This window comes from Otolemur garnettii, unplaced genomic scaffold, assembly GCF_000181295.1.
Source record: "Otolemur garnettii isolate 467f Iridium unplaced genomic scaffold, OtoGar3 scaffold00116, whole genome shotgun sequence".
Lineage (NCBI taxonomy): Eukaryota > Metazoa > Chordata > Mammalia > Primates > Galagidae > Otolemur > Otolemur garnettii.
Window position 1 is genome coordinate 2,374,909 of NW_003852511.1, and position 16,539 is coordinate 2,391,447.

Here is a 16,539-nt window from a genome sequence, read left to right on the forward strand (position 1 = left end):
TTATAAAACTTACTAAGATTCTGGCATCCTGTGCTACTTATTGTTTAAGTAAAAATACTTATTTTTTAAAAGTTCCTCATAAATTAATGGAAAAAAGAAGTGACTTAATTTCAATGATGGAAAAGAACATAAGGTTCATTGAACTTCATTTTTTTCCCTAGATATCACGGAAGCCCAGAGTTACAAGTTTTGGTGAATTATAATAATTATTCTTAGCCTGTTTTCTGATACCATATTCAAATTCAAATCCAAGTTTTTCTCATCACCTTAATAGCATTCATTTTTTTTTCACCCATCCAGCAAAATATTTATTGCATAGATTATATAAGCCAGATAACTATATGTAACATATACTGAAAATTGAAAGTATAAAAAGAGATAGTTTCTACCTTAAAGGACTTTAGAAGTTTCTGGGACTAGACTGGGCAGACTGATAACATCATCATACACCCATGTATGGTGTGAACATATTCCTGTCCTGATCTGCCATTTATGGGCGGAGGGGGGAGCGCTGCTATCCCTGGAGAGCACATGGGGTAAAGGGGACTTAGGCAGAGCCCCCTAGGAAGTATTGACAATGAAGGGGCCAGCAGATCTGGGAGATTAAGAAGTCATTTTATAATTTTAACTATAAGTAACCTAAATAATGAAAAAAAAAAAGTGAATGCATGGACAAAATGACCAAAAACACCTGTTTATGTTTCTGATTTATTAAGCCTTGTCAAAGGACAGCTGTGTCACACTGCCCGGTATGTCAGGCCTGCAGGTTGAATTCTGCTATTCTGAGAAAGATATTAGAAAAATGGGAGGCAGGAAGACAGAGTGCAAGGTGACCTTTTTAAAAAACAAGAAGATTATCTGTGCACACATTCCCCATACAGATGTGTGTTTACAGCATAATACCCAAGGTTCACTGAATGAATCTGAATTATCAAAAACAACTTAGACTACCATAAGTATATTCTGTTTTAGAAGGCAGCCAAGCACAGAGTATATTTTAGAAATGTTTTGGTAAAAAAAAAAATCTAAGAATGTAAAAGACTACCCACTCCCTAGATACTTGAAAAATTTAACTATTCAAAATAATGCTACCTTCAACAATTCCAGATAACTCATAAAAATTCTGATATTAATAACTGCTACCAATTATTAAGATCATAATTTTGCCATATACTATCTGTAATCCTTAAAAGCTCACAATAACTCTTCCAAGTGGCTATTACTATGTCCATTAAAGTCTGAGAAGCTGACACTCTGAGAAGACAGGTCACTGGCCCTGGGTCCTGCCTTAAGGAAAGGTTTGCGGAAAGCTCAGACAGGGGGTCTCCCTGCAACCTCCCCCAGGGGTCCGGGCAGTGCCACACGTCAAGCAGTGTCACCGGTAAAGAGAAAGCCACCCTGGCAGCAAAACCAAGTTCAAGAGACAATAAACATGAGTCCACTTGGGAAAAAACAAGTTTAAAAACACAGATTCAAAAAGAAAATTGGTTAATGGACACTGGTGAAAATTATGAGAATGAGGAATAATGGTTACAAGTAATATGTTATTAAAATAATTTAAAGTCAGATTTGTGACTTTGGGGATGAACCATATATAATAAAAACCAAAATCAATTTGAAGGTCTAGTATATGGAAGAGAGTAAGTAGTCAGCTCTATGGACCTCCCAAAGTCAGAAGAGTCTCAAATGGAGACTACTGACTTTTAAAAATGGCCTCCTTTTTGAAAAAAAATTTTTGTTTTCTTGAGGCAGAGTCTCACTTTGTTATCCCCTTGGTAGAGTGCCATGGTGTCACAGCCCACAGCAACCTCAAACTCTTGGGCTTAAGTGATCTCATTATCTCAGCCTCAGTAGCTGGGACTACAGGTGCCCACCACAACACCTGGCTATTTTTAGAGACAGGGGTCTCACTCTGTCTCAGTCCAGTCTTGAATTCATGAGCTCAGGCGATCCACCTGCTTTTTGAAATTATTACATGTTCTCAGAGATTTAGGTTTTACCTGAAGGGGCAGAGGAAAGAGAGAAAGAGTAGAGGAGTGAAGAGCAGACGGTATAAAGGGGTCCTCTGGGGCACTGTGTGCAATTCCTCACCACCACCGAGCCCGGCACTGGGGGGTGAGTTGGTAGGGACTCTGGTTAGCGTTAGGAGTGGGCTCAGGAGAAATCACAGCAGAGACTGCCCAGGAGGCTGTGAGAACCAGAGAGCCCAGCAGTGACTAAAGCACAGTGGAAAGGGACTGAGCTAGGGTCCCTCCACGGCCCTCCACAGCCCCAAGGACCAGGACCCACCGCAGTTTCCTTAGTTATCAAACCCTAGATGAAATGATGCCTGACCCTGAGATTTCCCATGAAAATAAGGGAAATACGAGAGTACCCAGCACACTGCCATGAACACCACTAGTGCTCACACACGCACGAGAGTAGCCGGTATGCTGCCGTGCACACCACTAGTGTTCACACACGCACGGGAGTACCCGGCACGCTGCCGTGCACGCCACTAGTGTTCACACATGCACAAGAGTACCCGGCACGCTGCCGTGCATGCCACTAGTGTTCACACACTCACAGGAGTACCCGGCACGCTGCCGTGCATGCCACTAGTGTTCACACACACACGACGGTACCCAGCACGCTGCCGTGCACGCCACTAGTGTTCACACACGCGAGAGTACCCGGCACGCTGCCGTGCACGCCACTAGTGTTCGCACACGCACGGGAGTACCCGGCACGCTGCCGTGCACGCCACTAGTGCTCGCACACGCACGGGAGTACCCGGCACGCTGCCGTGCACGCCACTAGTGTTCACACACGCACGGGAGTACCCGGCACGCTGCCGTGCACGCTACTAGTGCTCACACACGCCAGTGGAATGTGAATCTCATCTAGAGGTGAACAACACTTTGAAGAATAAAGCATGTAAAACAAATGTAGGGTGGCACCACCATATTAGTGGCTCTGTTCAGCAGCCAGAATTCATGACAAATCCCATAGCTTCTAAACATTACAGACAGTCCCTGACTTACAGTGGGTCAACTTGGGGTTTTCACCTTTACAGTGGTATCAGTATAGGCAGTCAGTAGAATAGCAATAAGTACGCAAAATATTTAATGCTGTTTATAAAATAGGGTTTGTGTTAGATGATTCTAAAGTGTTCTGAACATGCTTGAGGTAGGCTGGGCTAAACTGTGCTGTTCAATAGGTTAGATGGATTAAATGCATTTCAACTTAGGACGTTTTCATGGGGGGCAGCCCCACTATAAGTCTAGGAGCATCTGTATTTAATTGAACTTCTGAAGATGATAAATATAATAAATGAAAACTACACAAACATTCATTTTTCTTTTTAAAGCCTTAATATTTGAAAGTATATTAAATATATATATATGTAAAATATATATGATGGAAAAAAGCCTGTTATGGTATTATAATTGATATCCCATCTCTTTGATCATTATTTCAACTGTTTCATCTGTTAGTACAATGTAAATATTAATATCCTTGCAAATTCTCATTAGATGTCTAATGATAGTAAGTTGTGCTGTAAATGCTACTTTTATATTGACCTAGAATAACAGTCAGCCAGACCTGTGGCCATGTCCTTCTTTGCAATTCTCACCAATTCCAATCACATTAGAAACAATGAACTGCTTGGCTTTTGTGCTTTTAATAATAATAATAATAATCATGCCACTGCCATGGAGTTGCATGGAGCTTTAGAATCTACAAAGCACTTTCATCTACAATACTACCTCATGTTTAATGTGAAACAAGTTGAATGAATTTGAGACCACATCCAGGTGATGGAAGCAGGAAGTGCTGTATCCTCCAGAGCCAATGCTGTCCCTGAATAGACTAGGTCTACCTCTCAACCAGCAGCGTAATCGAGAAAATGTTTCAAGGTGATTACTGCCCTTATATCACAAAGGGGAAATTACAGATTCTAAAAGTCATAATAGGGCTGCAGAATCTACCTTGTGGGGTTAGACGCACATGATGGATAAACTGAGGCATAGAGAAGCACCAGTTTATAATTTGGATTCACCCTATTTTGTAATGGGTTATTTCTAAACCCCCTGGATACTGATCTCAAGTTCAAGGGACAGATCTTCACCAATCCCAGTCATGCCCCAACCTTTGCCCTTCCCTTTGTGCTGGGGATCGAGGCTCTGCAGCAATAATGAGGAAAAAGAACCTCCTCCTCCTCCTCTCTGCAACTATAGAGAGAAGGTGCCGGCAACTTCTGGGAGCTCCCCGGGCAAAGCCGCTCCTCCGGTGCACACGTACTTTATTTGTGCCAGGGAAGAATTTCAGACAAGTCTTTTCTCTGGCCTGGTTCCCCCCCAGTCACTTTCCCTGGGGAACCTGGTCCTCTGATGGACTCAGAAGGGCACTGCCTAAGGCGCTCACGGGCTGCACTCCGAGAGAGCGGGGGAGGACGGGGGAGAAGCGACCAGACAGGCTTCTTCAGGGCCCTGCTCCTACGGACGTCTCTAAGAAATGCCTCTGGTCATGTTACCCCTGTGCCTGTGGCTCCGGGAACACAGGGCACACTGCTTAGTGTCTCACGCCAGGCCTCTGCTCAGACTCCCTGGCCTCCTTTTTATCTGGCTGACTTCAACTCATCTTCCGTGTCTCAGCTGAGGTGTCCCCTCACTGCAGAAGCCGCTGTGACACCATTTCCTGGACTGGGGCTTCTGCGTCTCACGGCATCTGAGCCCGTTATGATCACACTCTGCCATACTGAGCTGCATTGCTGGACTGTTAAACTTCTCAAAGGCCTGAGCAGTGTCTTTTCACCATGGACTCCCTGGCTCCTGGCACGGGGGAGAGCGTATTCAGCCCACAACAAACACTTGTTGGATAATGAGCAGGAAACCAACTTATTTTTATTTTGTGGCTGAAAACTAATTTAAGTCCATAGGTATATCAATTAAATTTAGAAAACTAAACAGAACAAAAAAATTTTTCTTCTAGTATGAGACCTCTGTAAATATTTACTTAGGACCTAAATATAAGACTAGATAGTAATCTTCATTTCCCCCCATACATATATACGTATTAAAAATTGGTTTTTTAAATTTTACTTAAAATTAAGAAAGTTAAAAAGGTTGAGCACCCAGTGAATTGGCTAAATGACTAACAATGAAACATTATAGGGAGTTTGGTCTTGGACGCATCATTTACGTTAGCTTGCCACTTACAGAATTCCACGTGTCAAATAAGGAGAAGGGTTATTACTTCTGACTTATTCCTGCAATCATCTAGTTTCTGTTCTAACCAGGATGTTTCTGAGATATTAAGTCAATGGATTTGTACCATTAAGTCAATGGAGTACAAAGTTCCCAGTTTCCCTATGGCTCTGCTATTCATGGAATCAATGGTGTTCACGCCTTCCCAAACTATCTCCATATTTTACTGAACCTTCTTTCTTAGAGATTCAGTGCTAATGTTCTGGAGCGGGGCAGGGTACTCTCCCATGCGTATTTCAGGAAAAAGTTCAAGTTTCTCAGAGAAAGCCCACATTCTGCAGGACCCCACACATACAAGGGCCTTTCCTGAGGACCATATACTAGCTGAGGGTGGGGCCTCACAACCTTGAACCAGACACCACACATGGAAGTACACAGCCAGGGTCTGAGGCCCTCTGAGGTACAGGAAAGATTGGTGAACCCAAAGGAGAGGGTGGGACTGCAGAACACAGGGTCCTCAGAGCTGGGACCAAATGGCAGGGTCTCTGTGGTCAGCAGGAGGCAGGCCCAGCACCCCACCCACCCCAGACAGGAGCACCACACAGTACACTAGTGACCAGGCTGGTACGAGGCCTCTGAGGGGATGCCCACTCCACTTCCTCTCAGGGGTTAAGAAGGCTATCCCCTGTAACCAGAGGCCATGGAAAGGGGAGAGTAAAGCGAGCCTGAATACATAAAAAGAAGAAATAATCCTGAAAAATGATTATTAGAACAGACTAAATATTTGCTCATATGGAAATTCCTTCAAGCCTGAAAGTGCTGAATCAGCAGTCCCCAAACTCTTGGCACCCGAGACTGGTTTCAGGTACGACGACTGGCCAAGGGTGGCAGGAGTTGGAGGGGTGAAGGTTTTGATACAAGCGCATAAGAACCTGATGTGTTATGGTCTCTGTGCAGTCAAACCTCTCTGCCGATGATAATCTTATTTGCAGCTGCTCCCCAGTGCCGGCAACGCTGCCTGAGCTCCACCGAGACCATCAGACGTCACATTCTCGTGAGGAGACACAACTCGGATCCCTCACACCAGCAGCTCACAGTGGGGGATTCGCCTATGAGAATCAAATCCTGCTGCTCATCTGACAGGAGACGGAGCTCAGACAGTGACGCCCGCCATGGGGAGCAGCTGTAAATGCACATGGAGATACCCGTTCTCCCTCCACTCACCTAACAGGGCTCGGACCAGTCCACGGCCTGGGGGTCAGGACCTGCAGGGCTGAGTCGCCCTTAACTGACACTGTGAGTCAAGTCTGCTCTGCACTCCCCACATGAGTAGGAATAAGGACTCCAGAGCAATCTCTGGTTAAAAAGTGATTCCAACATCTCCTTTGCAATTCTGAGCATCAGCGTATACATTTCCACCCACTGTATTGTCCAGCATCCTTTGGAAAACTTGGTTAAGCTGCCATGAAAACAAATACGTGTAGTGAAACTAACATTTTTCAAAGGTGAGTTTCTCTAGAATGAACTGAAACATTGCCATGAAAAAGTTAAATATGGAGGCTCGGCACCTGCAGCTCACGTACACCAGAGCTGGGGGTTCCCCAACGGTTTGAGGCTGCTGTGAGCTGTGACGCCGCAGCACTCTACTGAGGGTGACACAGTGAGACTCTGTCTCAAAAAAAAGGTAAACACAGAAATAAAAACTTCACCCTAACATGACACCCTCCCTATAATCCTCTTCCCTCAATTTGTAGCAATGGAAAAGGACCTTTCTTCAAGGTCTAATCCAAGTGTCCCTTCTTCTGAGAAGCCTTCCCATCCCGCCATCTGTACAACACACAGGACTGAGTCTGTGGCTCTGACTTCAAGTCTGGGCGTAGGTCTAAACTCTTGCATTAGGTTTGGCTTTTGAAGCCTGGGCTCTGTCTCCCCAGAGTCCCATTAAAGGTTCACTGGATAAGGAATGAACACTAATAAATTCTCTCTTAGTAAAGTCATGGAAGGCACTGTATGTTAGACCTCTTGATGATAATGTCACTTGTCCCAAGAATAATGTCCCTTCTGAACTCAAATATTTAAGAATCTTTGAATGTTTAATATACAAGACCATAATGAATTAATTTTTCTAAAAAAAAAAAACAAATATTTTCCAAACTATGGAGTAAAAAGCAACCTAACCCAGCGAGCTCTTACAAGATTTATACATTCTAGAGACAGAAATCAATAGAGAATGAATTTCCAACGGGTTTTGAAAAGCAATTAAGACAGTGGCATCCTGTTACTATCAACAGAAGATGTCCCAGTGGTCTCTGTTCACATTCGGTCATTACCACCATGCAGTGATATTGATAGATCAGGCATCCGACTGGGAAGCAGGGCTGAAGGTACGCTGCTCCCACAGCAGCCACAAACAGCAATTCTGCAAGGTACATACCCGTGGGGTTTCTGACTGGGTCCTCCGAGCCACCATTAGTAATAGCTGTTGCTGAAGGGCACTGACAGCGGGGTCTCCAGAAGAGGGATCTTGACTTTCAGACGTTTCGGTGCTGGAGGAGCTGACCTGAATCTCCCTGGAGATGGGCAAAGCAAAAGCTCTGGTTACCTGGAAATACCAGAGGTCTTCTCTGTATTACTCACAAACACAAGGCTACCAGGGACTCCCAGTGCAGGTGAGCCTGTACTACCTTACATTGTTGTGAGCTTCTGCTCCCTCCGCCTGCCCCCCATTCCCCCACCCCATGGGCAAGCCTCCCATTCCCTCGCCCCCCTGCTTTACAGGCTTTTCCCAGCCATGTTCCCATGATCTCTAGAATAGAAAAAGCACAGAAAGTTCCGAGTTTCACTACCACTAGGTTCTCAGCAGGTGAACAATGGTAGAAGACTCACTGGGGCCTGATTGATTATTGTTAACCACTGTGATCTAAGACATACCTATTGATTGATTACCATTGTATAATGATGACTATTGTGATCTAAGATATATCCATTAATCAATTATTGTTGTAAGATTGTAACCATTGTGATTTGAAATGTATCCCTTGACAACCGAACTGAAACCCCGCCAATGGCAATGCACCTCACCCACCCCTGCTCACTTAAGCTATGCAAAAAAAAGGTATAAAAGGCAGAAAACTCTGCATAGGAGGGGCTGCTTGTCTCAGTGCAACGGCCCCCCTGCGCAGGTGCGAATAAAATCACCAATTATTTGCATCAGTGTGGGTCCGAGTTTATTTTTCTTCCAGGTCCTTTAGGACACTTCAACGTAAGCAGTTAAGAGTTAAAATTATGTCTACAAGGCCCCCTTCAGGCAGAAGGTCAACTGCTCTGCATACATTGAAATTAGTCAGGCCGCCCAGAGTTGCAGAGTGCCATGGGGTAGATAGGTGGATGCCTGGTGCATATTAAAGTGTGCGGAGGCAGTAGAAACAGATTCTAGCCTCATATTGGTTGAAATTCCCCAGATATCAATCAGGAAGACACAGTGATTAACACCTCTGCCAACTCACTGCACCTCCTCCCTAACACAACCCCAGACGAAAGTAGACATTAGAGAAAAGAAATGCCTCAGGTAACAGAGAAGTGATGGGACCTTACTAACTTAGCTGTGATACATCTCTAAAACAGAGAATTTATTATCTTTAATCACATATAGATCCACAGCACTTAAGTTAATAGTTTGTAAAGCAAGCTGGTATTTTGTCTTGTAGGACATGGTTCTCCATCTGATATTCTAGCAGGGTACCTATAACTTCCAGAAGATGATGTCGGCTACCTACCTACAGCCATTGCTAACAGAATTCCTGCTAACATAACCCCATTCTATTAAATCATCCAAAACTGTGTGCTTTGGAAGAGAGACTGGGACCTTCCCTGGTCTCTCAGCCGTTTACCCTGGCCAGCGCTTGGCTTTGGAATGAGAAAGTAACACACTTCTAAGAGGGTAGAACAAATAGGGGAGCAAAAAGGAGTCAGCTGGGGATACGGGAGCTCATGGGCGAGGTTTTCTAGCTCTTACAAGGTAACAAAAGTAAGGGACCCCTGTCCCCTGGCCTTTGGATAACACTGCCATCAAGAGGGGTGGGGCAAGCCTGAGGCCTGAGGAGCTCGGAGGTGGCAGTGAATCTGTTTCTTGCAATACTGAGGGTCTGAATTCACCAGCTTTGGACCTCTTGTGTCCCGTGACAATACACGGCCTTGTGTAATTCATTCTGAATCGGGCCTTCAGGGCCTTCTGCTCCTTGCAGGCCAAACCGCACCAACGTGGAGTGCAGATGCTATAGGAACATACTTCCCTGCTAAGGACGACTCACATCTTTGTGATAGAGTTTCTGATAAGTTTTTGGATCTTTCCGTTTTCCTAACTCCTTACTACTGTATTTGTACACGTGTAAGTACTTACTCTACATGAACGGTGCTATAATACTTCGACTATTTCACACATACACACGAACCTGTCTACACTTTAAAGACATAACTGAAGATCCATTCGATGTAGTCTTCCTCATAAAGAACTATTTAGGAAACGTGATGAAGTCAGGAATAGGAAATGAACCAGGTAGGTTACGTGTGTGGAGTTTGAAACCTGACAAATCCTGTCCTTCCATTCTTTGGAGGATTATTCTGCAAACCGTGCTTTTCCTTCTTGTGTGTCCTAGCAACATACTCCCTCACCAATGGAGAAAAAGTTCAGTTAGCTTTATATAAACGACATTCATTTGAACTTTTCTGCTTTGTACAGAAACCACTGAGTAATGTAACTCTGTGATTTCATGGCAAAATACAATAAAACTGAAAGGGCCGTGTTAATACAAATTCAGAACATGCCAGAACCTCACCAAAACCAAAAGACTGAGCTTATTACATTGTAGATCAGGCAGATAGTGACTCTAAATGGGCAGGAATGGGAAAAGAAGTGCATGCGTCTGTGCAAAAATCTAGAAGGCGGATAGCGCCCTCTACTGCCAACTGAAGCAAACTAAAGATTGGCTGTGGCTTAGGATATAACAAACAGCTGTTTCTGAGCAACCCTCTTCCTGTCAGTGCTCCCCGCTAGGAAACGTGATATAAAAGGAAGTGTCAATACATGTCACTTAATTTCTCCATCTTATTTGCCACGTTTCTGATTGTGAAATAATAAATGATATTTTCTTATGTAAGCCATTTAAATAAACGATTTAAAAATCTAGGGTTTGATTCACCGTTTAAATTCTTTGGGGTAGCTTCTAGAATTAAACAGAATGAGGATTGAACTATTTATCCACTACTTGTTCATACTGTCCGTAGCGATACACACGCTGTGCTCCCGCCTGAATCCTCCTCATAAAGTCGCCAAGATACTTTCCTCTCCACGGGGATGGTTCTGAGAATCCAATCGAACAATGTATGTAAACCGGAATCGTGCCCCCATATACTGGCACTTCATAATCGGCCTTGACTTTGTCATTCCCTTCTATTGCTTAGGACTTGACTTTGCTGCCGCTTCTCATATTAAATAGCAATGCAATCCCCACGCTTTTACAGAAATGATCTATCAACTCCAGTTGTCACTATTGGCAGGAATGGGAAACAGTGTCTGGTCCTCAACTCACACCTAATCCTCTTTATTTTATAAAGACAGATTCAAACAGCATATTAAGTTCCCTCTTCATTAATCTCTTTTACAAGAGTTGAGTATTGTAGAACTGGCAAGACAATGCTAAGGAAGAATCTCTTCTGAGCTCTGACTGGAGTCCTTGCCAGAACCTGTGTTGTCATCTGTCTCATCAATGTATATATATATATGGGCTCCTCATTCGGCCAGGAGGAGATAGGTGCATGTTTACAGTGAGCATAGCTCAAAGGCAGAAGATGTATTTTCCGACAAAGATAAAGTTCCCTGGGGCCCTAATAGTGTAGTTACTAACATAACCCACCCACACCAGTTTTGCCCACTCCAATGCCACAGAGGCTGCAATGTCCACAAGTGTCACTGACACACACAGGTGGACAGGAGTCCAGTCTGTGAATAATTTCCAAGTCTATGTTCTTTGCTCGTGTCTCAGAGTATTTGCTGCTTGTTCTCCCTTTTTTTGGTTATAGCCTGTGAGCTCCATAATCATCTAAAAAGTCTGTTTTACCAACTTCAAGCCAAAGCTTTCCCCATATTAGCGCACATAATGTGAAAGCACTAAGTTCCAAGGAACATTTCCTCCTTCTCTAAAGCAGTAATGGAAATGTCCCAAACCCGCAGTAACCATTCTCTGAACTACAATATACGGTACTTAGCGCATCTGGTATCCATTATCCTGGCCTCCGGTGAATCTCTGGTAAATTGGTTTGGTTCAGGGTTATAGCAGAGATAAATTTATTTAAACTAGATTGAGCTCCGAGCAACAGCAGAAATAATGATCAATGGTGGCAACTTTGATAAGAGCTGCCACAAGAAGGTAATAAAGATGGGCCCGGGGCTAGCGTCTAGTCTGGGCCAGAGTAGTGCACTTTTGTACGGTTGGAGTTGGGCCCCAAATTGGCTGTGACAACATTCTCCCTATGGGGTTCCCTGCATTTTCACCTAAGCGTCCACAGGTAACAAACTCGTGGTCGAAATACACATGCTGCTGTTACGTTTTGTGCTCCTTCATTGAGGTGGAAAAACATTTCCTGAAATGTCTTCATCTTCCCCAGAGTTTAAAGATTACAACCTGCCGGCTTGAGGGAGCAGGCCTCTCTGTTCTGCCTTTCCTTCTGCCTGAGCCTGTTTGTCAGGCTTCCTGGGGACCATGGGCACAAGGCCCACAGAGGATGTCCTAGAAATGAAAGTCACAGCAAGACGTCTAATGTGTAGAAAATGTAAATAAAGCACTACTATTTTGAAAGTCATAACCTGGTACTTAGAATTTTAACAGGGATTCTTGTTTTACAGCCAGCAAGCAACTTTTAAGTGACAGAGAATTTGCGTAAGGATCTTGAGAGAACGGCACTAAGGTAATGGCAGTGAGACAGGCCATGAAGCATGGGACCCGACTGCCATCAGGTGGCAGTGGGGGCTGTAACCATGGGGACAGAACCGCCCACGGCAGAGCCCCCAGAGAGCAGAAGGCTTTCCAGCATCGACCCCGCTGACCTTCCATCCTTACAACTTTGTGTCTGGATGGAGGTATATTCTCTTCTAATACATCTAAGAAAACAAAGTAAGAACAAAGAATAAAAGTGAAAAGCGAAACAGAGAGGGCACAGAAATCTGGGGCAGCAGAAAGTATTCAAAGACAGGCTCTGCATGACCGTTTGCCTCTTGAGAATCTCTTCCACTTACGTGTGACCAAAGGTTCCAAGAAGCCCCCGCCCCAAACTTTGTAAACTTGAGGAAGCTTTAAACATGTCTATTACCCAAACTAATACAGACACCATACACATGATAGAGAGATTACAGGCATGATTTCAAATATTTGCAGAGTTGAAATTTCCAAACTATACTAGAATGGACATAGAGGTGGGCATATCTGATATCAGGAGAACTTATAACATGTCACTCTACATTTTGAATATCTAATGGGCTCACTTAGAAGTGCACCACATTCCTGCTCAACTACTGATTTCAAGTTCACGATTTCTTCTGACTAAAGTAAAAACAGTCTAAACAGAGATGGTTACTTCTAGCAACTTTCTGCCTACTGATTTCTTTGGGAACCTGGTAGATAATGAAACATTGTGGCTTTAAAGGACTTTCCCGAAAGTTAATCCCCATAGGAAAGGGAGGTTTTACAGAGATAAGGGTCAGAGAGGCTGATAATGTCAACAAAAGACTATGAATTCTGAGGAGGTGATGAAGATTAAGTACAGGGTTTCCACTCACCTTTGGTACAAAGGGTCTAGAGATTTGATAGCAGTTTTCAAAAATAAGTCTAATTTATAAACTGAACAGTGTCTGCTTCTGATCTTCGCTACAAAGACTCAAAAACAAACTAAAGCCAGAAATAATTCAGATAAATATTTACATTATCAACCTACTCTATTTTTCAAATAGAAACAAGTGGAGGTACTGTCTTTGGTACAAAAGTCCCCAATAAAATCTTATAAACTAATTTGCCCCAGAATGACCCTTCCATTCCCTAAACTGCTATGCCAGCTTTGTGAGTGGAGGGGCCTCAGGATGAATGTAACACCATGCCTGTCCATCAGGCTTCGCTGGGAGCAGACTACACGCATTCTGTGTGCATTTCCATTAGACGGCTTAGGACACTGGCAACAGCAGATTAATAATGAAGCACAGTTATAGATCTTTCACAGGAGAAAGCTCTGTTATATTACTGACAGACAAAAGAAATACAAATCTTTACTGACCAAAGAAGAGAGATTATAAAACCTTAATTGCGAGACCTACAGAGGAACAAAAGTCCAACTCTACACAGCGAACCCTGTGGACACAAAGTGCACTTCAACGTCCAAGGCGGCTTCACCTTTAATTCCTGGGCATACAGCCTGCTTCTATTTTCTAAGCAGACAGCAACTCTAACTTTCTAGGCAAATTAATTCATTCCAGGCTCTAAACTACTGAATCCATCCTATACTCTGGGTAATAAAGCACTGAAGTAAAGGCTACAATTCAGGCCACAATTTCCTCACTCTAGTTTCTGGAGAAGCCTGACCACATTGGATAATGTTACCATAGGTACCTGTTTATGGGCAGCCCTTGTACACCTGGAAAATGCTGCTTATGTTTCTTTGGCAGTTAAGAAGTGCACTGGTTCCCACAGTGACAGTGGGGCCAGGGAGGGAAATTTGTTTCCTCTCCTGGTTTCCTCCTGGAATCCCCGAAGAGACATGGAAATTACATTGCTAACAAATCTCTATTCATACTTGGGAGTCGGGGATATAAAACTGTCACGTGGCTGCGAGGCTGAACAATGGCTGGGAGGAACGGCTCTCTTGTCAATAATCAGAGTCAGTGGTTTAATGGCCCAGTTGGAGACAATCCCAGCCACTGAAGGCAGCTTACAGGGAAAAGTCTGCTTTTCCAATATCTTCCCTGTCTGGGTAGCTTAGAAACAGCCCCGGCTGGGCATCGTTCCAGGTCCAAAATCAAAGTTTATGTCTATTGTGGTAGAAGAACTTAAACTTTAATGGCACCTAAAAGCCAGGGCATAATATTAAAGTAGCTATTCTAAAATTACCAAAGATGCCAAGATGTTGAAACACAACAGGTTGATAGGGAAAATACAAAGTACTTAACTGACTTGAAACCACATAAAGCAACTCATAACAGAATTCAAGGCAAGGCTTCCACCTTTGTTTCATGAAGGGAAATTTAGCCACATGCCTCACATTTATATCCAAAGATAGAACAACAGCTAACATTTACTAGTGCCTTGTAGGGCAGGTACTACCTTAAACACTGTATATATCATCACATTTACATTTTAAAACAGTGAATTAATTATAGGTTTTAGCAGTTAGAAAACGAATGCTTAAGATGGGTAAGCAAGTTGCACTATGTCAAACAAAAGTAAATATCAGCACTGAAATTAAAACCCAGATCAATCTGAGACAAAATCAGCATTTACCCAGTAACACACCAAGCCAGATGTCCCTCTGTCTGCAGAATCATTTCCTTATGAACTAACACAGCAGTTCTCAACCTGTGGGTCGGGACCCCTTTGTAACAATGAAAATACGTTCTGCATATCAGATATTTACATTACAACTCATAACAGGAGCAAAATTACAGTTAAGAAGTAGCAATGAAAATAATTTTATGGTTGGGGGTCACCACAACATGAGGAACTGTATTAAAGGGCCGCGGCCTTAGGAGGCATTAGGAAGGCTGAGAACCACTGAACTAGCAGAACACGGGACTAGAAAATCCAATTTGAGTCTCTACCCCGATTTTCCGTGTAGAGCGGTTTAAAGATCCACATTTTGCAGGTTTCTTTTTACTTTGTCTTCCCACTTATAAAAGGAGGAGATCACATTCTACTTTCAAACAAGTTGATCAGGCGAATTGTTTGTATTTCTGGCCTTCCCTGCCAACAACCACAAGGCGAGGGTGTTATCTGCTGAGGCCATTTGCATCATCTCACATTCATCAGGGTTATTTTGCTCTGCAAATAGGTCCCGTCACTTCTGCTGCAGACAGAATAGGGCGAACACGACTCCACTCCTCCTGTTCAACTTCTCCTGTAGCCCCTCCAATGCCCAGCGAGTTTCCCAACATCCAGAATTCGAGCTGGGTCCTCTTTCTCATTTCCAGAGATTCAACTTGCTTTAATCCAACATGTTTAGAACACCTACTAGTAGAGAGCTGAGTGAGGGCTGTAAAGACAGGACAGTCACACTCCCTTCCTAGACATGTACCGTCTGGAAGAAGAGATGGGAACTCGCTCCCCATAAATAAAATGCCAAGGAGAATGTGAGAAGCACTCTGCTGGCGGCACCTTGAAGAGATGGATTTATTTTCACAGTGAAGATTGAGGCGGAAAAGAAGGATGAAACACACATACTGGAACTTGAACTGTGAAAGATGAGAATTTCATAAGGGAGCAGCGAGTGGAGAATTTCCAAAGGCACCTGGGAGGAGCCTGCAGCGGGAAGCACCTCCGGGTGATGGACGTAGCACGTGTTAACACGAAGGCTGAGAGCACTGCCGCCCATCTGGAGTAACAGAGCAGAGGATGACACCAGGTAGCCCGCGGGCCACAGGTAACACCCACAAATTATCCATGGTCTGTGGTGTTTCCAAAAAATTAAAGTCAACATTAGACAAAATAGACTTTTAGATATAAATGTGGATTTCTTGCTCCTTGTGGGAAAATTTGGAGAACTCTGTTATCCCAGGCTTTCTGAGTCAGCATGAACAGACTGATGACAGGTAGCAGGAGGTAGGATATACGCTCTCCAACTTACTGAGGGGCCACCAATCCCACCTGTCATTCCACACTGGGCCCACATGAACTATCTACATTACCTGCCTGGGAGCCCTGACCCCACTGTACAGGTGAAGGGAGATCATTTAACATCTAGCACAGTTGTTTAATAAACAGCGGCTGCAGCTACCAGTGCTACTCCAGGAAAGCGCCTCTTTCAGGTCCACAAACTGCCAGAGTATCATACATGGAAACACTGGTTGAGGTGTAAAGCGCAAGTGACTAGGCTGTTCCGTGGGGCACAATCCTGACCTGCTAGCACTGCCTGACTCTGCCCAGAGGTCAGTTCCTCAAGCGTTAGAAACAGAGCGGCAGTGACAACGCTCCCCTCACCCCGTGTGCGTGTCCACACAGACACACGCACACCAGCGTGCCCACACACTAGAGTGTCCACACACAGAGACGCACGCACACCAGCGTGCCCACACACTAGAGTGTCCACACACAGAGAC

The 16,539-nt window shown here is 44.1% G+C and overlaps 1 protein-coding gene across 1 annotated transcript in view; it reads right to left on the reverse strand.

The window, feature by feature from the left end:
• PCNX2 (pecanex homolog 2) overlaps positions 1-16,539 on the reverse strand; it is a 340,225-nt gene that overhangs the window by 256,354 nt on the left and 67,332 nt on the right. Inside the window, exon 10 of the mRNA XM_003797465.1 lies at positions 7,624-7,759. Within this exon, the coding sequence (XP_003797513.1) occupies positions 7,624-7,759 (136 nt within the window). The remainder of the gene's footprint in view (positions 1-7,623; positions 7,760-16,539) is intronic.